The sequence below is a fragment of the Oncorhynchus mykiss genome, chromosome 7 (genome assembly GCF_057628025.1).
Source record: "Oncorhynchus mykiss isolate SJ-2025 chromosome 7, ASM5762802v1, whole genome shotgun sequence".
NCBI lineage: Eukaryota > Metazoa > Chordata > Actinopteri > Salmoniformes > Salmonidae > Oncorhynchus > Oncorhynchus mykiss.
Window position 1 is genome coordinate 55,885,361 of NC_143028.1, and position 22,552 is coordinate 55,907,912.

Consider the following 22,552-nt stretch of genomic DNA (forward strand, 5'->3'; position numbering starts at 1 on the left):
ATTTTTGCCTCATGTAACTATCTGTCTTATATAAACATATCAAAAGTAACATGTCATACTAATTTGAGTGTCCCGGATTAACATGTACTATGTTTCGTCCTATAGAATAACTATCTTCAAAGTAATGACTCAGGACATCGGGTTTGATATGAAAGCTTCTTTTAGTAATAATACTTGTTCACGTTACATTTAACAACTTTAGATTCGACAGAGCAATGAAAGTAAGTTCCTAGCGAAAAGTCAGGATAATCACTTGTCACTTGCACATAACTGGCACGTTCTCTCTCTACTTCATGTCGCAAGGCATTCTGGAACTTGCAGTCAAAAGCGTAATTCAATACTAACCAATACAACAAAATATGTATGTGGTTCTCTCAATCTCTAACACACAAATTCTAATACAATTACATATGTAAATAACTGTAAAGAAAATATCTTTAGATACAGCTTAATGAATTAACTTAAACATTAACTCTGTAACCCATTAAAGTTTCAACAGTCCAGTCTATGAGACAGAGGGTGTAAAAACTGGTCCTGACACCCAGACATTCACAGTCACATGTTAACATAATTGAGTAATCATAAAAGACATTCCAATCATGCACTGCAACGTTGATAAGGTCTGTATATATGAGTAATGGAAGAGTTTTAGGTATAGAGCTCTCTGTTTAAAAGTTACACCGACTACACTTTCACCAGTGATTGGGCAATATAGTGTGCCATAATCTGAGCAAATATTAACCTATATCATGATACAGTACTATATGATATGACCATTTAAAATAAAACAGTGTTTTAAGTTGTACATGAATGGCCAGACCATGGTTGATAAAACAGTCACACCTGCCACCTGAGTCAGAGAGGGCAGTGTGCAGCTGTGAATGGGTGCAATCTGGAGGCTGGCTCACCCATCACTAGTCTCCTCGAGGCAAATGTCATGTCAGTAAGGCAGGGCTCAGGTCAGGTACTGTAGGTAGGCTGGTGTAAATCACATTCAATGCTCTATAATGTACATTTGTATCTGCAACTTTCTGGATGCCGCTTACCCCCCCCCTCCCCTCTAAAAGCGGAAGTAGAACTTCCTCGACAGTCGTTGAGAAGTGTGCCTGTCAAAATATTTTGTTCTGCTACTTCTGACAGTGACCGCTCGAGCTGCCGAATACCTGCTCTAAGGTAAGTAGCAAGTCGATAAAGGTTCGCAAATTATTTAGCTAGCTTCCAATTCCTGTCAACTGTAGCGGCATCCATAGCCTTGTAGTTAGCTAGCTAACGCTAGTGCGTGAACTTCTCGATACCAACGGCGTTAAGCTAACGTTAGCTAGCTAGCTAGCTACACACCCACAAAATGAAGTTACTGGACTTTGTGCCAAGCTAACTAAACTAGCTAGCTATATACCTAAACATTACTGAGGAGTTGTACATGGAAATACAGCTAGGACAGCTGCTATAGCTAGCTAATTAGCACTCGCTCAACCTTCTCAGTGCCTCAGACAGGTCAGGGAATTTACCAGCCACGTCAAAGCTTGTCTGCTGTTTCTGCTGCTACTTCTGTGTTACTGGAAGTACCACGCCTCACTCAGCTGTATCAAAACACCACTGCCATTGGCCAGTGTGCCAGAAAAGGTGAAAAGCACCTGCCTCAAGTGCATCAATACTATCTTCAAAATGTAGTGTTTTGTTGATGCATAATGTTTCTCTTTTCTGCAGTGATTTAAATACAGATAAGGGATGGCACCAAAGAGAAGGGCTGCCTCATCCACCAAAGCCAATAAAGTGGGTGGAAAGAAGGTCAAGCAAGAGCCTGACACACCAAAGGATGCATTTACCTCTGCCAAAGAGGCTCTGAAGGCTGCAGGGCCAGAAGTGAAGGGCAAAAGGAAGGCTGATGAGCACTGCTTGCTGTCAGAACAGCATTCAGGAAGGGTGAGTTGGACATCATGCCGTATCAAGGCAGGGAGTAGGCTCTTTACTGGGCTGCCTGTGCCACCAATCATACCATCATATTGTATACTATTTCAGCTCAAAAGTCCTCCTGTGCAGTCAGTAGTACTCATTGAGGTACTTTGAAAATGTTACTGTGATTGAAGCACTTGTCACTAGAGGTAGACCAATTTATGATTTTTCAACGCCGATACCGATTATTGGAGGACCCAAAAAAAGCCGATACCGATTAATCGGCCGATTTAAATAAAAAAGTATTTATAATAATGACAATTACAACAATACTGAATGAACACTTATTTTAACTTAATATAATACATCAATAAAATCTATTTAGCCTCAAATAAATAATGAAACATGTTCAATTTGGTTTAAATAATGCAAAAACAAAGTGTTGGAGAAGAAAGTAAAAGTGCAATATGTGCCATGTAAGAAACCTAACGTTTATGTTCCTTGCTCAGAACATGAGAACATATGAAAGCTGGTGGTTCCTTTTAACATGAGTCTTCAATATTCCCAGGTAAGAAGTTTTAGGTTGTAGTTATTATAGGAATTATAGGACTATTTCTCTCTACCATTTGTATTTCATTAACCTTTGACTATTGGATGTTCTTATAGGCACTTTAGTATTGCCAGTGTAACAGTATAGCTTCCGTCACTCTCCTCGCTCCTCCCTGGGCTCGAACCAGGAACACAATGACAACAGCCACCCTCGAAGCAGCGTTACCCATGCAGAGCAAGGGAAACAACCACTCCAAGTCTCAGAGCGAGTGACGTTTGAAACTCTATTAGCGCTAACTAGCTAACCCTTTTCACATCGGTTACACAAGCCTAATCTCGGGAGTTGATAGGCTTGAAGTCATAAACAACGCAATGCTTGACGCACAACGAAGAGTTGCTGGCAAAACGCATGAAAGTGCTGTTTGAATGAATGCTTACGAGCCTGCTGCTGCCTACCACTGCTCAGTCAGACTGCTCTATCAAATCATAGACTTAGTTATAACATAATAACACACAGAAATACGAGCCGTAGGTCATTAGGGGCGGCAGGGTAGCCTAGTGGTTAGAGCGTTGGACTAGCAGCCGAAAGGTTGGAGATTCAAATCCCCAAGCTGACAAGTTACAAATCTGTCGTTCTGCCCCTGAACAGGCCGTCATTGAAAATAAGAATTTGTTCTTAACTGACTTGCCTAGTTAAATAAAAGTAAAATAAAAAATAATAATATGGTCGAATCCGGAAACTATCATCTCGAAAACAAGACGTTTATTCTTTCATTGAAATACGGAATCGTTCTGTATTTTATCTAAGGGGTCCATTAGTCTAAATATTCCTGTTACATTGCACAACCTAAAATGTTATGTCATAATTACGTAAAATTCTGGCAAATTAGGCAGCCCAAACTGTTGGTTAATATTGCCTGCTAACCTGGATTTATTTTAGCTAAATATGCAGGTTTAAATATATATACTTCTGTGTATTGATTTTAAGAAAGGCATTGATGTTCATGGTTAGGTACACATTGGAGCAACGATACGCACCGCATCGATTATATGCAACGCAGGACACGCTAGATAACTACACATGGTTGATAATATTACTAGTTTAAGTAGTGATTATGATTGATTGATTGTTTTTTATAAGATATGTTTAATGCTAGCTAGCAACTTACCTTGGCTTACTGCATTCGCGTAACGTGGAGTGCATTGCACACCCCGTGGAGTGTAATGAGAGGCAGGTGGTTAGAGCGTTGGACTAGTTAACTGTAAGGTTGCAAGATTGAATCCCCCGAGCTGACAAGGGTTTGGCAATTTTATGTATCAATGATGTTTGACAGTCATTGTCGATGTCGTTCTGCCCCGGAACGAGGGGGTTAACCCACCGTTCCTAGGCCGTCATTGAAAATTAAGAAAATAAGAATTGTGTTCTTAACTGACTTGCCTAGTTAAATAAAGATTAAATAAAAAAGCATTTTTTTTAAATCGGCCAAATCGGTGTCCAAAAAATACAGATTTCCGATTAATCGGTCGACCTCTACTTGTCACACACTGACTGTAAAGGCTATGACAATGAATGACTTTGTGAGTTCACTTCAGCCACACCCTTCATTTAGAATCAATGAGGTTTGACTACTTTCCAATATACAAACCTTAGAAGTGACATGTAGGGTACAGTAATAGTTTCAGTTGGAAGTAAACTCCCTGAAAGTGAGAGACACTCGCCCCTTGAATTCATCTAATGCAGAAGGGGACTATTCTCTTCTTTCCTTGTTCAAGACATTACCTCTGCTCAGTTGTAGTGTACACTCCCTCAAGATACCTGAGATAATGAGTGTGTAAGGTCACTCATATCTACTGTATATGCTGCATTCAGTTATAGCTGTTTCAAAAGACCAATGTGTTGCTACACCATGTTTGCTAATCATTCATATATAGCAGAATCTGAGAAACTGTCACTAGTTACAGGTATTTGACTTGAATTGTTTGATCAGCCTTGCAGTCACATCAGCAGGACAGACTGCTGTGCAGTGCAATAGATGAATGTGCTCATTTTTATCTGACTGCTTTCCTGAATAATGTTCCTCCTTTAATCTCCCCCACAGGTGTATGAAGATTATGATTGCATGCTGAATCAGACCAACATTGGAAATAACAACAACAAGTTTTATGTCATTCAAGTGTTGTGTATAGATGACTCTTACTACTGCTGGACCAGATGGGGAAGAGTGGTAAGCTTAATATTTGACAGACACGATGGTAGTTTACTAGACATTCCTGTGTATACTTAGTAGTAAATCTACATTTTTGTTAACTATGTTAAATACTAAGCTATTAATTTCTTGAGACCCCAGAATTGAAGCATCATCTTCTCCTCTCTCCCTTACAGGGGGAAACAGGCCAGTCAAACCTATCAGACCTCTCCAACAGCCCAGACAAAGCCATCAAAGACTTTGAGAAGAAGTTCAAAGACAAGACGAAAAACAGCTGGAAGGAGCGGGACAACTTTGTGTCTCACCCGGGGAAGTACACCCTGATAGAGGTGGATGGAGACCAGGATGCAGAGGTCAAGGTAAAGTGGTGGCTGGGTCTCAGTAGGACCACAGATTCTAAAGTAGGTTTTGGCAATTTTATGTATCAATGATGTTTGACAGTCATTGTCGATGGTAATGACATTGTAATATCATAAACTATGTTTTAGCATATTTGAACTTGATTTCACCACCGGAGTCTGGCAGCGCAATGCTGAATACACAGCATTGCGACAAGCCAAATGGCCTATTCCCTATTTGCCATAGCGTACATTTTTAGGAAACTTAGCAAAAAAAACGAAACGTCCACTCACAGTCAACTGCGTTTATTTTGAGAAAACTTAACATGTGTAAATATTCGTATGAACATAACAAGATTCAACAACTGAGACATAAACTGAACAAGTTCCACCGACATGTGACTAACATAACTGGAATAATGTGTCCCTGAACAAAGGGGGGGTCAAAATCAAAAGTAACAGTCAGTATCTGGTGTGGCCACCAGCTGCATTAAGTACTGCAGTGCATCTCCTCCTCATGGACTGCACCAGATTTGCCAGTTCTTGCTGTGAGATATTACCCCTATTCCACCAAGGCATCTGCAAGCTCCCAGACATTTCCGAGGGGAATGGCCCTAGCCCCTCACCCTCCGATCCAACTGTTCCCAGATGTGCTCAATGGGACTCGTCAATGAAGAGCACTTTTTGCCGGTCCTGTCTGGTCCAGTGACGGTGGGTTTGTGCCCATAGGCAACGTTGATGTCTGGTGAGGACCTGCCTTTACAACAGGCCTACAAGCCCTCAGTCCAGCCTCTCTCAGCCTATTGCGGACAGTCTGAGCACTGATGGAGAGATTGTGCATTCCTGGTGTAACTCGGGCAGTTGTTGTTACCGCCATCCTGTACCTGTCCTACAGGTGTGATGTTTGGATGTACCGATCCTGTGCAGGTGTTGTTATACGGGGTCTGCCACTGCGAGGACGATCTGCTATCCGTCCTGTCTCCCTGTAGCGCTGTCTTAGGCGTCTCATAGTACGGACGTTGCAATTTATTGCCCTGGCCTCATCTGCAGTCCTCATACCTCCTTGCAGCATGCTTAAGGCATGTTCACGCAGAAGAGCAGGGACCCTGGGCATCTTTCTTTTGGTGTTTTTCAGTCAGTAGCAAGGCCTCTTTAGTGTCCTAAGTTTTCATTACTGTGACCTTAATTGCCTACCGTAAGTAAGCTGTTAGTGTCTTAATGACTGTTCCACAGGTGCATGTTCATTAATTGTTTATGGTTCATTGAACAAGCATGGGAAAGAGTGTTTAAACCCTTTACAATGAAGATCTGTGAAGTTATTTGGATTTTAATGAATTATCTTTGAAAGACAGGATCCTGAAAATGGGATGTTTCTTTTCTTTCTTTTTTTTTGTTTACATAGTGCCTTCGGAAAGTATTCAGACCCCTTGACTTTTTTCACATTTTGTTACGTTACAGCCTTATTCTAAAATGTTTTAAATAAATTATAATTCTCAGTCTACACACAATATCCCATATTGACAAAGCAAAAACCTCATATTTATTAAAAATAAAAACACAAATGCCTTTACATAAGCATTTGCTTTGCTATGAGATTTGAATTTGAGCTCAGGTGCATCCTGTTTCCATTGATCATCCTTGAGATGTTTCTACAACTTGATTGGAGTCCACCTGTGATAAATTCAGTTGATTGGACATGATTTGGAAAGGCTCACACATATAAGGTTCCACAGTTAACCGTGCATGTCAGAGCAAAAAAAAGTAATGAGGTCAAAGGAATTGTCTGTAGAGCTTTGAGACACACTTTGAGGCATAGATCTGGGGAAGGGTACCCAAAAATGTCTGCAGCATTGAAGGTCCCCAGGAACACAGTGGTCTCCATCATTCTTAAGTGGAAGAAGTTTGGAACCACCAATACTTTTCCTGGAGCTGGCCGCCCTGCCAAACAGAGCAATCGGGGAGAAGGGTCTTGGTCAGGCAAGTGACCAAGAACCCTATGGTCACTCTTGACAGAGTTCCAGAGTTCCTCTGTGGAGATGGGAGAACCTTCCAGAAGGACAACCATCAATGACGCACTCCACCCAAACAGAGTGGCCAGACAGAAGCCTCCTCAGTAAAAGGCACAAGACAGCCTGCTTGGAGTTTGCCAAAAGACACCTAAAGACTCTCAGACCATGAGAAAAAAAGATTCTCTGGTCTGATGAAACCAACTCTTTGACCTGAATGCCAAGTGTCACGTCTGAAGGAAACCTAGCACCATCCCTACAGTGAAGCATGGTGGTGGCAGCATCATGCTGTGGGATGTTTTTCAGTGACGGGGACTGGGAGACTAGTCAGGATCGAGGGAAAGATGAACAGAGCAAAGTACAGAGATTGATGAAAACCTGCTCAGGACCTCAGACTGGAGAGAAGGATCACCTTCCAACAGGACCATGACCCTAAGCACCCAGCCAAGACAATGCAGGAGTGGCTTTGGCTCAAGTCTCTGAATGTCCTTGAGTGGCCCAGTAAGAGCCCGGACTTGAACCCGATCAAACATCTGGAGAGACCAGAAAATAGCTATGCGGCAACGCTCCCAATCCAACCTGACAGAGCTTGAGAGGATCTGCAGAGAAGAATGGGAGAAACTCGCCAAATACAGGTTTGCCAAGCTTGTAGTGGCACACCCAAGAAGACTCAATGCCGTAATCGCTGCCAAAGGTGCTTCAATAAAGTACTGAGTAAAGGGTCTGAATACTTACAGTACCAGTCAAAAGTTTGGACATACCTACTCATTCCAGCGTTTTTCTTTAATTTTACTTAAAAAATATATATATATTTTTACTTTGTAGAATAATATTGAAGACATCAAATCTATGAAATAACACATAACCAGACAAGTGTTAAACAAATCAAAATGTTTAATAATTGAGGTTATTTGAAGTACCCACCCTTTACCTTGAGGACAGCACTCTTGTGCACTCTTGGCATTCTCTCAACAAGCTTCATGAATTAGTCATCTGGAATGCATTTCAATTAACAGGTGTGCCTTGTTTAAAGTTATTGGTGGATTTTCTTTCCATAATGAGTTTGAGCCAATCAGTTGTGTTGTGACAAGGTTGGTATACAGATGATAGCCCTATTTGGTAAAAGACCAAGTCCATATTATGTCAAGAACAGCTCGAATAAGCAAAGAGAAATGACAGTCCATCATTACATTAAGACATGAAGGTCAGTCAATCTGGATATTTTCAAGAACTTTGAAAGTTTCTTCAAATGCAGTTGCAAAAACCATCAAGTGCTATGATGAAACTGGCTCTCATGAGGACCGCCACAAGAATGGAAGACCCAGAGTTACCTTTACCATACGCATGCAGTCCATATAAATGCTTCAAAGAGTTCAAGTAACAGACACATCTCAACATCAACTGTTCAGAGGAGACTGCGTGAATCAGGCCTTCATGGTCAAATTGCTGCAAAGAAACCACTACTAAAGGACACCAACAAGACAAAGAATTGCTTGGGCCAAGAAACACGAGCAATGGACATTAGATCGGTGGAAATCTTTCCTTTGGTCTAATGAGTCCAAATTTGAGATTTTTGGTTCCAACCGCCGTGTGTTTGTGAGACGCAGAGTAGATGAACAGATGATCTCCGCATGTTTGGTTCCCACCGTGAAGGATAGAGGAGGAGGTGTGATGGGGTGTCGGTGCTTTGCTGGTGACACGGTCTGTGATTGATTTAGAATTCAATGCACACTTAACCAGCATGGCTCCCACAGCATTCTGCAGCAATACGCCAGTCCCACTAAGCCCAAACCAGATGGGATATCATCTGTTTTTCAACAGGACAATGACCTAACACACCTCCAGGCTGTGTATGGGCTATTCAACCAAAAAGGAGTGTAATGAGTGCTGCATCAGATGACCTAGCCTCCCCAATCACCTGACCTCAATCCATTTGAGATGGTTTGGGATGAGTTGGACCACAGAGTGAAGAAAAAGCAGCCAGAATGTGCTCAGCATATGTGGGAACTCCTTCAAGACTGTTGAAAAACATTCCTCCTGAAGCTTGTTGAGAGAATGCCAAGAGTGTGCAAAGCTGTCAAGGCAAAGGGTGGCTATTTTGAAGAATCTCAAATATAAAATATATTTTGAATTGTTTAACACTTTGTTGGTAACAACATGGTTCTGTATGTGTTATTTCATAGTTTGATGTCTTCACTGTTCTACAATGTTGAAAATAGTAAAAATAAATAAACTTTTATGTGTGTGTGTGTATAAATTGAGAAGAGCTTGGGGCCTAGGATCGAGCCTCCTTATTTTATCGTTTTGATGTCTTCGCTGCCTGTCACCAAGGGAGTACCCCCAAGACTCGATACTAGGCCCCACACTCTTCTCAATTTACATCAACAACATAGCTCAGGCAGTAGGAAGCTCTCTCATCAATTTTTATATGCAGATGATAATTTTATACTCACCTGGCCCCTCCCCGAATTTTGTGTTTAACGCTCTAAAACAAAGCTGTCTTAGTGTCCAACAAGCTTTCTCTGCCCTTCACCTTGTTCTGAACACCTCCAAAACAATGGTCATGTAGTTTGGTAAGAATAATGCCCCTCTCCCCACAGGTGTTAATTACTACCTCTGAGGGCTTAGAGCTTGAGGTAGTCACCTCATACAAGTACTTGGGAGTGTGGCTCGACTTTACACTGTCCTTCTCTCAGCATATATCAAAGCTGCTGGCTAACGTTAAATCTAGACTTGGTTTCCTCTATCGTAATCACTCCTCTTTCACCCCAGCTGTCAAACTAACCCTGATTCAGATGACCATCCTACCCATGCTAGATTATGGAGACATAATTTATAGTAAGGGTGCTCTCGAGCAGCTAAATGTTCTTTACCATTCAGCCATCCTATTTGCCACCAATTCTCCTTATAGGCCACATCACTGCACTCTATACTACTCTGTATACCCGTCGCAAGACCCACTGGTTGATGCTTGTTTATAAAACCCGCTTAGGCCTCACTCCCCCCTATCTGAGATATCTACTGCAGCCCTCATCCTCCAACACCCGTTCTGCCAGTCACATTCTGTTAAAGGTCGCCAAAGTGCACACATCCCTGGGTTGCTTGTTTTTTCAGTTCGCTGCACCTAGCGACTGGAACGAGCTGCAACAAACACAAACTGGACAGTTTTATCTCCATCTCTTCATTCAAAGACTCAATCATGGACAATCTTATTGACAGTTGTGGCTGCTTTGAGTGATGTATTGTTGTCTCTACCTTCTTGACCTTTGCTGTTGTCTGTGCCCAATAATGTTTGTACCATGTTTTGTGCTGCTGCCATGTTGTTGCTCCCATGCTGTGTTATCATGCGTTTATGCCTTGCTATGTTGTCTTAGGCCTCTCTTTATGTAGTGTTGTGTTGTCTCTCTTGTTTAAAATAACATAAGGTTGTCATTGGTAGGCCGCATTGTTAATAAGAATTTGTTCTTAACTGACTTGCCTAGTTAAATAAATACAAATTCTACAATGTAGAGTAATTGGATAATAACAAATACATATATATCACACACACAGTCGTGGCCTATAGTTTTGAGTGACACACACATACATTTTCAAGTCTGCTGCCTCAGTTTGTATGATGGCAATTTACATATACTCCAGAATGTTATAAAGAGTGATTAGATGAATTGCAATTAATTGCAAAGTCCCTCTTTGCCATGCAAATGACATGAATCCCCAAAAAACATTTCTACTGCATTTCAGCCCTGCCACAAAAGGACAAGCTGACTTCATGCCAGTGATTCTCTAGTTAACACAGGTGTGAGTGTTGATAAGGACAAGGCTGGAGATCACTCTGTCATGCTGATTGAGTTCGAATAAAAGACTGGAAGCTTCAAAAGGAGGGTGGTGCTTGGAATCATCATTGTTCTTCCTCTGTCAAAAACGGTTACTTGCAAGGAAACACGTGCCGTCATCATTGCTTTGCACAAAAAGGGCTTCACAGGCAAGGATATTGCTGCCATATATATATATATATATATATATATATATATATATATATATATATATATATATATATATACATACACAAACACAGAGAGTTTGTGGTCACTTAGAAATGTCCTTGTTTTTGAAAGAAAAGCAAAAAATGTCAATTTTAAAATAACATCAAATTGATCAGAAATACAGTTTGTTAATGTTGTAAATGACTATTGTTGCTGGAAACTGCTTTTAATGGAATATCTACATAGGCGTACAGAGGCCCATTATCAGCAACCATCACTCCTGTGTTCAAATGGCACGTTGTTAGCTAATCCAAGTTTATAATTTTAAAAGGCTAATTGAGCATTAGAAAACCCTTTTGCAATTATGTTAGCACAGCTGAAAACTGTTGTTCTGATTTAAAGAAGCAGTAACACTGGCCTTCTTTAGACTAGATGAGTATCATCATCCTCACCGTCAGTAGAGGATGCCTGGATATTTTTTTTAAATGCCTTCCTAACCATTTTAAATAAACATGCCCCATTCAAGAAATTTAGAACCAGGAACAGATATAGCCCTTGGTTCTCCCCAGACCTGACTGCCCTTAACCAACACAAAAACATCCTATGGCGTTCTGCATTAGCATCGAACAGCCCCCGTGATATGCAGCTGTTCAGGGAAGCTAGAAACCATTATACACAGGCAGTTAGAAAAGCCAAGGCTAGCTTTTTCAAGCAGAAATTTGCTTCCTGCAACACTAACCCAAAAAAGTTCTGGGACACTGTAAGGTCCATGGAGAATAAGAACACCTCCTCCCAGCTGCCCACTGCACTGAAGATAGGAAACACTGTCACCACTGATAAATCCACCATGATTGAGAATTTCAATAAGCATTTTTCTACGGCTGGCCATGCTTTCCACCTGGCTACTCCTACCCCGGTCAACAGCACTGCACCCCCCACAACAACTCGCCCAAGCCTTCCCCATTTCTCCTTCTCCCAAATCTGCTCAGCTGATGTTCTGAATGAGCTGCAAAATCTGGACCCCTACAAATCAGCCGGGCTAGACAATCTGGACCCTTTCTTTCTAAAATTATCTGCCAAAATTGTTGCCACCCCTATTACTAGCCTGTTCAACCTCTCTTTCGTGTCGTCTGAGATTCCCAAAGATTGGAAAGCAGCTGCGGTCATCCCCCTCGTCAAAGGGGATGACACTCTTGACCCAAACTGCTACAGACCTATATCTATCCTACCATGCCTTTCTAAGGTCTTCGAAAGCCAAGTCAACAAACAGATTACCGACCATTTCGAATCTCACCATACCTTCTCTGCTATGCAATCTGGTTTCAGAGCTGGTCATGGGTGCACCTCAGCCACGCTCAAGGTCCTAAATGATATCTTAACCGCCATCGATAAGAAACATTACTGTGCAGTCGTATTCATTGATCTGGCCAAGGCTTTCGACTCTGTCAATCACCACATCCTCATCGGCAGACTCGACAGCCTTGGTTTCTCAAATGATTGCCTCGCCTGGTTCACCAACTACTTCTCTGATAGAGTTCAGTGTGTCAAATCGGAGGGTCTGCTGTCCGGACCTCTGGCAGTCTCTATGGGGGTGCCACAGGGTTCAATTCTTGGACCGACTCTCTTCTCTGTATACATCAATGAGGTCGCTCTTGCTGCTGGTGAGTCTCTGATCCACCTCTACGCAGACGACACCATTCTGTATACTTCTGGCCCTTCTTTGGACACTGTGTTAACAACCCTCCAGGCAAGCTTCAATGCCATACAACTCTCCTTCCGTGGCCTCCAATTGCTCTTAAATACAAGTAAAACTAAATGCATGCTATTCAACCGATCGCTACCTGTACCTACCCGCCTGTCCAACATTACTACTCTGAACGGCTCTGACTTAGAATACGTGGGCAACTACAAATACTTAGGTGTCTGGTTAGACTGTAAACTCTCCTTCCAGACCCATATCAAACATCTCCAATCCAAAGTTAAATCTAGAATTGGCTTCATATTTCGCAAAAAAGCATCCTTCACTCATGCTGCCAAACATACCCTTGTAAAACTGACCATCCTACCAATCCTCGACTTTGGCGATGTCATTTACAAAATAGTCTCCAATACCCTACTCAACAAATTGGATGCAGTCTATCACAGTGCAATCCGTTTTGTCACCAAAGCCCCATATACTACCCACCATTGCGACCTGTACGCTCTCGTTGGCTGGCCCTCGCTTCATACTCGTCGCCAAACCCACTGGCTCCATGTCATCTACAAGACCCTGCTAGGTAAAGTCCCCCCTTATCTCAGCTCGCTGGTCACCATTGCATCTCCCACCTGTAGCACACACTCCAGCAGGTATATCTCTCTAGTCACCCCCAAATCCAATTCTTTCTTTGGCCGCCTCTCCTTCCAGTTCTCTGCTGCCAATGACTGGAACGAACTACAAAAATCTCTGAAACTGGAAACACTTAACTCCCTCACTAGCTTTAAGCACCAACTGTCAGAGCAGCTCACAGATTACTGCACCTGTACATAGCCCACCTATAATTTAGCCCAAACAACTACCTCTTTCCCTACTGTATTTAATTTATTTATTTATTTTGCTCCTTTGCACCCCATTATTTTTATTTCTACTTTGCACATTCTCCCATTGCAAATCTACCATTCCAGTGTTTTACTTGCTATATTGTATTTACTTTGCCACCATGGCCTTTTTTGTCTTTACCTCCCTTATCTCACCTCATTTGCTCACATAGTATATAGACTTGTTTATACTGTATTATTGACTGTATGTTTGTTTTACTCCATGTGTAACTCTGTGTCGTTGTATGTGTCGAACTGCTTTGCTTTATCTTGGCCAAGTCGCAATTGTAAATGAGAACTTGTTCTCAACTTGCCTACCTGGTTAAATAAAGGTAAAATAAAATAAATAAATCTGGAGCATCAGCATTTGTGGGTTCGATTACAGGGTCAAAATGGCCAGAAACAAAGCACTTTATTCTGTAACTCGTCAGTCTATTCTTGTTCTGAGAAATCATGGCTATTCCATGCGAGGAATTGTCAGGAAACTGAAGATCTCGTACAACGCTGTGTACTACTCCCTTCACAGAACAGCGCAAACTGGCACTAACCAGAATAGACAGGGGATTGGGAGGCCTCGGTGCACAACTGAGCAAGAGGACAAGTACATTAAATTGTCTAATTTGAGAAACAGACGCCTCACAAGTCCTCAACTGGCAGCTTCATTAAATAGTACCCGCAAAACACCAGTCTCAACGTCAAGAGGCGACTCTGGGATGCCGGCCTTCTAGGCAGAGTTGCAAAGAAAAAGCCATATCCCAAACTGGCCAATAAAAGATTAAGATGCGCAAAATAACACAGACACACAAGTCAGCTCCTGAAAATCTAATTAGTTAGCCTATAGCATTCTTTATAACACTTGAATAAACATTGGCTTTGGCAAAAAATGAATAGGCCAATTAGCATATGCTTTTTTGCATTTTGAACTGTACAAATCCTAAGTATAGGCCAACAAGTTACAAAATAAATAAAGTAGCCTGAACAAAATAAGTACTAAAATAACAAATTAGTCCAAAAAAGCTATGCATGTAAGTCTAAGGGTTTGACTGAATGTTTTAGTTTAATCTATAGGCTATGTCTTTCGAATAAGATGCATCTGGATCTGAATATAGGCTAAATTTAAATAAAGTGCCATGAGGAACCATAAACAAACACCAGCATGTTCACCTTTTTCTGCCCAGAGTAGCAAACTCTGCAGGATGATGGACTTGTAAATGTTGGAGGTTTGTAGTCTGTCCATCCATTGCCTGAAACCGAAGGACTGCTTAACACCACCAAGTCAGCCATTGTTTTTTTCTGATTTAGTATAAGGTAGACTATTCTATAGTTACTAAGTGAAATGCCTTTTTATTTGTATTATTTACAGTCTGAAGTAGCCTAAAGGAAGAAAGAATTACGCAAATGCCCTTACCCAGATGCTTAAGATGATGAAATAGCAATAGCCTGCACTTGATATGGCTGTAATATTAGTTTTTAAAGGGTAGGCGAAATTGTAATTTCAGACATCGCCCATCCATACTCTAAAGAATTACAACATTTTACCTTCCTGGCTCCTTTAATTAGTAAGTCTTACAATACACTCAGGTGGTCAGGCTGACTCATTATAGTTTTTCCTGTGTCCATTTTTGTTCCCTCTATTACATGCTCTCTTCTGGCTTTTGCAGGTGGACTGTGTTGATGGGAAGATTGGCAAGGGCCCCAGAAACATCCTTCCTTGTACTCTGGACAGCCCCACCCAGAAGCTCATCCAGCTCATCTTCAGCAATGACATGTTCAAAGAGGCCATGGAGTGCATGAACCTGGGTGGGTGTCAATCTGTCCACCATACCACCTGTACCCCTCCAGCACTGAAGCAACTTTCTGTTCCTCAGTCAGTAAGCCTGGGTGTGGTCTGTCTATGTACACATGTTCTGTTATGTAACATACCTGTTGGACTGGACTGCTTGTTGTATTGTGTTTTACTCTGTCAGTGCAATGATATACTTGGCTGTTAAACTGAAGTCAGGGAAGCCCAGGCATCTGCTCTATGTGATCAGAGAAGAGCATCCTAAATCATTAGTCATTTTAAATGGGGGGTAAAGCCTGGCGATCTGGAGCTAAATGTCTAATCCATATAAAAACCTAGTCTGCCTGATCGATAATGTAAGTAGGACTGTAAAATGTATACAATGTTTATTCAGCTGTTGCAAGTTCCCTAACTACCACATTTACTAATGTAGAGGAGAGCAGTCAACATAGATAGACACCTGCACAGTTTATATAGGCCTAACATATAAACTCAGACAGAGCAGTGATATGTGTGTAATCATATCCCCCTTATTGCCTCTCTCTCTTTGGGCCACCAGACATAAAGAAGATGCCCCTGGGGAAGCTGAGCAAGATGCAGATTGCTAAGGGCTTTGAGGTGCTGGAGGAGATTGAGGGAGCCATTAACGCCAGCAGGCCCAAACTGGAGGAACTCTCCTCCAAGTTCTTCACCACCATCCCACACAACTTTGGACGCGCCAGGCCCCCGGTCATCGACAGTTCTGAGATCGTGGAGAAGAAGAAGGAGATGCTTCTGGTGAGATCACCTCGTACTTGATTAGACGCTGTCACAGTATTGTGCTTTATGGAATGACATTGATCTTGATCAGTACTATTTAGGGCCAATAGTTTTTTAATAGCCTACAATAAGAACCCAGTTTTCCCTGATCAAGTCTGGTGAAACTCCTGGCCCTAATCATGGTCTTGTCCAGGCCTGATCCCATTCCTGACTGTGCTGTCCCCTGCAGGTGCTGGCTGATATAGAGATAGCCCAGAATTTGAAGGCTGAGACTGAGAAGGCCCAGGAGCAGATGGAGGTGGAGAAAGTACCTCATCCACTGGACCAAAACTATCTGTCTCTCAGCTGCAAACTTGCTCTACTACAAAGAGATACACAGGAATTCAAGGTACCGTGGTCTCTAATAGAAGTTGAATTCTATACAAACACCACTGTATTGTTCAAAATCAGACAAGTCTTTAGTGATATGCGGATGGTTATATGTAAATAGGTGACTATATTTACTGTGACAAAGCATAATTTATACTACAAAAGAGAATAATATTGTAAATGTTAAGCTTCCATTGTATTTCCATTCTTGCCTCATTTAAAGCTAATAGAGAAATACCTGAAGGCCACTGCATGTAGCCACAACCAGCCAAAGATTATAGATGTCTGGGAGGTGGACAGAGAGACTGAGGTGGGTAACATATGGCACAACAACTTCATGTCATAATTATTGTAGTGTGTAATACAGCATTCATTTTTTTACTAATTTGCTGTGATCTTGATTTTTGTGCTGATGCATGTACAAAATAAATAAAAAATAATATATTGTTATAACTGTAGGTTTGTTTGACTTAGCGTTAGTATTTAAGGTGATTGATCTCTCTGTGGGGATTGTTCTCCCCAGGCGGAGAGATTCAGGGAGAACGACGGTCTAGAGAACCGGCGTCTGCTGTGGCATGGTACCAATGTGGCGGTGGTGGCAGCCATCTTGAAGGGCGGGCTGCGGATCATGCCCCAGTCAGGGGGCCGTGTGGGCAGGGGCATCTACTTTGCCTCGGAGAACAGCAAGTCAGCTGCATACGGTGAGGCTATAGCTACCATGTGGCTGAACTACCGGGATCTATTTTAGACGTCATCTTTGGAATATCCAGTGAATTTCCAAATGTATGTTCATGTAGTGAGTATAAGACTGTTAGGTGCACTACTACGACACTGTTCGTTTTGTGAAGAAATACCGTGCTACTTACTACATATGTGTCCTGTCCCTGTGTAGTGCGTACATCTAAAGACAGGGGGGTGATGTTTCTGAACGAGGTGGCGCTGGGGAAGGAAAACACCATCACTATGGACGACAGCTCCCTGAAGGAGGCTCCTACCGGCTACGACTGCGTGGTGGCTAGAGGACGGTTGGAACCAGGTACAGTAGCCTGAGCTATGTTAATGTACATTAAGAAGAGCGTGGGTCCTAGGATCGAGCCTTAGGGTACTCCCTTGTTGACAGGCAGTGGCTGAGACAGCAAACGTTCTGACTTTACACACTCTGAAGAGGTAGTTGGCAAACCAGGCCAAATACTCCTCAGAGACACCAATATTCCTTAGCAAACCAGGCCAAATACTCCTCAGAGACACCAATATTCCTTAGCCGATCCACAAGAATGGAATGGTCTACCGTATCAAAAGCTTTGGCCAAGTCAATAACTGTAGCAGCACAACATTGCTTAGAATCAAGAGCAATGGTGACATAATATAAGACCTTTACGTTGCAGTGACACATCCATAACCTAAGGAGAAACCAGATTGCATACCAGAGATCATACTATAGACCAAGAAAGCCAGTCAGTTGACTTTTGATAAAAAGGACAAGATAGAAATTGACCTATGACAGTTAGGATTTCCCAGTGCCTTCCAAGCACTGGGAAACTCCCCAGAGAGGAAAGACATGTTAAAAAGGTGAAAGAGGCTCAACTATGATAGGGGACACAACCTTAAAGAAGAAAGGGTCTAAACCATGTTAGGTAGGGCAGTTTGGATACAGGCGGGTGCTGATGGTGGGTGATAGCACTCAGCAACAGTCAACAAATAGCTATTTGAAAGCTTAAAACCAGCTAATCAAGTTGGTTGGGAACAGACTACCGAGCACTGAATGTGTTCCTTGGTAAAGATTGCCACTCCACCACCTTTGGAAGATCTGTCTTGCCGAAAAAGGTTATAACCTTTTATAACACATCTGGATTGGAGCTGTGAACCCACACTTTCACTTGATACATTTTGGGTAATAAGCTTCTAGTGTTAATGTGCAGAAAACCCAGGCATTTACGTAAGCAGAAATCAGTGAAGCAGAATTCGGAGCACAAGTCAGAATTGTGGCTAGCAACCGTAGACGGACCAGTGTGTACATGCACATTTCCAGATATCATCAGCAGTAATACAATCAGTGCACGGCAAAGAACAGGGGGAGATCTCCGGGGTTGATTTTTCTATGACATTTTGAATGTGCATCAGATGGCAACAAGATCATATGTGACTCACCACCTGGATTCGGTCTTATGTAGCAAAAAGTTGTATTGTTTTTTTCCCATTGGATAAAGTAAAGACTGAGCTACAAAATGGGATATCATACAGCATTTTGGTCGAACAATGGGGAAAGTTATTCTGCTTTGAAAGTTGATACACTTGTAAACTTAGTTTTGAGAAAAGGGCCTTGGAATGTTTTGGTACCTACTGGAGATCTCTCCTTTGACTACACCCAACTGGAAGCTTCATTAAATAATACCTGCAAAACACCAGTCTCAACGTCAACAGTGAAGAGGTGACTCCGGGATGCTGGCCTTCTAGGCAGAGTCCCTCTGTCCAGTGTCTGTGTTCTTTTGTCCATCTTAATCTTTTATTTTTATTGGCCAGTCTGAGATATGACTTTTTCTTTACAACTCTGCCTAGAAGGCCTGCATCCTACATCACTGTTGGCGTTGAGACTGGTGTTTTGGGGGTACTATTTAATGAAGCTGCCAGTTGAGGACTTGTGAGGCGTCTGTTTCTCAAACTAGACACTCTAATGTACTTGTCCTCTTGCTCAGTTGTGCACCGGGGCCTCCCACTCCTCTTTCTATTCTAGTGCCAGTTTGCGCTGTTCTGTGAAGGGAGTAGTACACAGCGTTGTACGAGATCTTCAGTTTCTTGGCAATTTCTCACATGGAATAGCCAACATTTCTCAGAACAAGAATTGACTGACGAGTTTCAGAAGGAAGGTCTTTGTTTTTGGCCATTTTAAGCCTGTAATCGAACCCACAAATGCTGTTGCCCCAGATACTCAACTAGTCTAAAGAAGGCCAGTTGTATTGCTTATTTTATTAGCACAACCATTTTCAGCTGTGTTAACATAATTGCAAAATGGTTTTCTAATGATCAATTAGCCTTTTAAAATGATGAACTTGGATTAGCTAACACAACGTGCCATTGGAACACAGGAGTGATGGTTGCTGATAATGGGCCTCTGTACACCCAGCTACAATAGTCATTTACAACATTAACAATGTCTACACTGTATTTCTGATTCATTTGATGTTATTTTAATGGACCAACATTTTTATTTTCTTTAAAAAATAAAGGAAATTTCTTAGTGACCCCAAACGTTTGGACGGTAGTGTACTCTCTGAAACTGTAGTTAGATTCTTACCCATATACATGGATGAAAGCTTCACGGCAGCCTGCAACCCCTTTTATTAAATAAGACATCCTATGTCTTTTCCATTTAGTTTGCACAGCGTGTTTGGCCCGTTGTGATCCACTGATTTCAAAACTCGGGTAAAAGTCGTCCGTGACAACAACACTGTTGATCGCCGTTTCTTCCCCATCACAGTCATCAGAAGACTCTACAATGTCTTCTTCAATGAAATGTTTTTACCTAAATCAGGGATTTCCTCATTGTCTGATACATTTACAGAGTCCTAGAGGAAGTCAGCATGGCACGGTCGTCCTTCAGAAAGTAGTCCATCACAACTTTTTCCCACTGACCTTTGTCGATAGCGCCTGATAAATTCTGGGCAGCGGTGTTATTGGGAGCAGTAGCAACATATTTGCAGTTCTCCATGGCTAAAGTTATATCTTTCGAACAAACTGCAGTAGAAAGGAGTATCTACGCATAACGAGCAGCTCATTTTATAGACCCAAGATGCTACACCACAGAATCTGAAACTCATCTCTCGGCATGTCCGGCCCACTCATTATCTCAGCCAGTCATGGTTAGCGGGAATGTTCTTGGCTTTTTCTTTGGCTAAACCAACTAGGCTATTAATTTAACAACTTTATTTGTGTTTACAGATGGCATAAAATATGGCATAAAGGTTTGTTATTAATATTATTAAGGCACTTGAAGGTTTATGTTCTTGAAGACATTTCTGCCAGAAAACGCATTTTGATCAAGTATTTTTTACATTCTAAAGTCTCTCCTGTGAAGTCGTGACTTGCGACATATGTCTAGTTTCGTGAATCGGGTCATATATTGTACAGCATTTTCATCAGGTAACGTGAATAAAAAGCTGCAGGGACGTAGTTGAATAGGATGGGAAACCAAGATTCTGTGTAACCGAAAAAGTTGTAGTTGCAAGTGTCTTTCTCCATATACACTACTGAAGTGGTTACTGTATGTCTAAACATCTGGTAGATGATTAGCAGATATCCAGAAGACTGCATAAGTCTAGTGAACACTTTTGTTGTGTATATCAGTACAGTGTTTGTATAGTAAACCCTTGTGTGTTTCAGCTGTATGGTTGTGTAGTGAACACTGTGTGTTGTTTCAGACCCCTCTAAGGACGTCTTCCTGACTCTGGATGGTAAGCAGGTGGCTGTGCCTCAGGGTAAGCCCATTAAGCAGCCCCAGTACAAGGACAGCAACTTTTCCAACAGCGAGTATTTGGTCTACAAGGAGAACCAGTGTCGCATCCGCTACCTGCTGGAGCTCAAGTTTTAACCGGAGAGAGGAGAGGCACCTATGCACTCTAGGAGAGAGATGTCTAATTGGTAGAGTATCAAGAGTATTGTTCAAATGAAGGTGGTTGTTGTTAGACCTCACTGTCAACCAAAGTTGTCTATAATGTATCAGATATACTTCTCTGTGCCTTATGCTTTACACAACAGGCTTTGAAGTCTTCTATTGTCAGTTTTAGTTGCAAGTCATTGGTGATTCTACTCTTAAACGAAGTATAAATACTGCACTCTCACTTAAAATTATAATCCTTATTGTAATTCCTTTAGTCTACAATATTTACTTTGAGCAGACCATAGTATTGTGGATTTTCAATGTTATTGTACTATTTGGCCACTCATTTCTGTTATGGGAGCACTATTATCTTTACCTTTACTGGATGTAGTGTGAATACTGTACCTTTACTAATATGCAATACAATATCTACCTGTATCTTTATTTTGCACTATATGTTTTCATTTAGCTGTGAGTATTTCCTACTCTGAATATACTTGTATAAAGCTTCATTTCCACGTACCTACTTTGTGAAAACATCTCTCTTCAGTAACTGTTTGAATGTTAGTGCATGCAACATAATTCAATACACTAGATAGGCCTATATGCTGTATTGGCATGAAATAAAATGCGTGATTGAAGGAATAACTGTAGAGTTGATCTGTATGTTTATAGAAGTTTGATTTGCATGTAGTGTGTGTCTATGAAGGAGATTTGTGCAGCTTTGAAAATCTATAATCCCAGTGCACTCTATGTTAATAATATTCATGTGCTACCTAGCAAGGCTCTGAAAGTTCCTGTGGTGATGATCAATGCTCTTGTCTCAGTTTATACATTTTCCTGGGCCTGGGTCCAGATTCACAAAGTGTCTCGAGTAGGAGTTGTGATCTAGGATCAGTTTTGCCTTTTAAATCGTAATGAATAATTGGAGGGTGATCTGATTCTGGATCAGCACTCGAACTCTGAGACGCTATAAGACTATGGGGCTGTTTATTGCACACAGCAGCCTGTTGAGAGAATGTCCTTCTGCCTTGTAACTAGGAGGTGTCACTAGTGAACACTCAGTCTCAGACCACCTCTCTGAGCCTTTTTGCACCTGATCTATTTACTTGAAGGCTCAATAAACAAATAACCCTCCAGCTGGCTGTCAGACCTCTCTCTCTGAGGAGACTGCATATGCTTTCACCTATTTATGTAACTCAGCCCAGACCCCAGTGTTTTGACCAATCACTCTTAAGTTATTTTTTCAGCACTTTTGATGTTACTTCTGTGGGTTGCCACTATTTAGTGGTTGTTGCCCAACATGTTTGCAACATGCTGTAGATGCACAGTTGGATGTGTTGACCACATTCATCAGACAACACATTTCGATAAACCGCAACACCAACACAGTGTTGCTTACCATTAGTTTCTTCCATAAACCTATATTTTGAACAGTGTCATCCAGAGATTGGTGGAAATGTTCTCATATCACCACAGCTGGGTCAATCACTAAAT

General features: G+C 41.7%; 1 protein-coding gene across 2 annotated transcripts; it reads left to right on the plus strand.

Moving 5' to 3' along the window:
* Nucleotides 1-856: 856 nt before the first annotated feature.
* LOC118936263 (protein mono-ADP-ribosyltransferase PARP3) lies at nt 857-21,700 on the plus strand. Of its 2 annotated transcripts, XM_036983707.2 has the most exons (12): nt 907-1,173; nt 1,495-1,623; nt 1,708-1,923; nt 4,542-4,667; nt 4,826-5,008; nt 15,212-15,350; nt 15,893-16,110; nt 16,322-16,480; nt 16,685-16,771; nt 16,985-17,162; nt 17,354-17,497; nt 20,877-21,700. In XM_036983707.2, exons 3-12 carry the CDS (start codon nt 1,729-1,731, stop codon nt 21,044-21,046), a joined length of 1,599 nt encoding a protein of 532 aa, XP_036839602.2. In that variant the 5' UTR covers nt 907-1,173; nt 1,495-1,623; nt 1,708-1,728; the 3' UTR covers nt 21,047-21,700. The 2 variants fall into 2 exon arrangements, with proteins under 2 accessions (XP_036839601.2, XP_036839602.2); XM_036983706.2 differs by lacking the exon at nt 1,495-1,623 and having other exon boundaries at nt 857-1,173.
* The last annotated feature ends 852 nt before the right edge of the window (nt 21,701-22,552 follow it).

Excerpts from the sequence above, each read along its gene's own strand:
- LOC118936263 (XM_036983706.2), top strand. The coding sequence starts at position 1,729 with ATGGCACCAAAGAGAAGGGCTGCCTCATCCACCAAAGCCAATAAAGTG. Across the intron at positions 16,111-16,321 it reads AGAAGAAGGAGATGCTTCTG|GTGCTGGCTGATATAGAGAT; the intron begins GTGAGATCACCT and ends TGTCCCCTGCAG. Across the intron at positions 16,772-16,984 it reads AGGTGGACAGAGAGACTGAG|GCGGAGAGATTCAGGGAGAA; the intron begins GTGGGTAACATA and ends TGTTCTCCCCAG.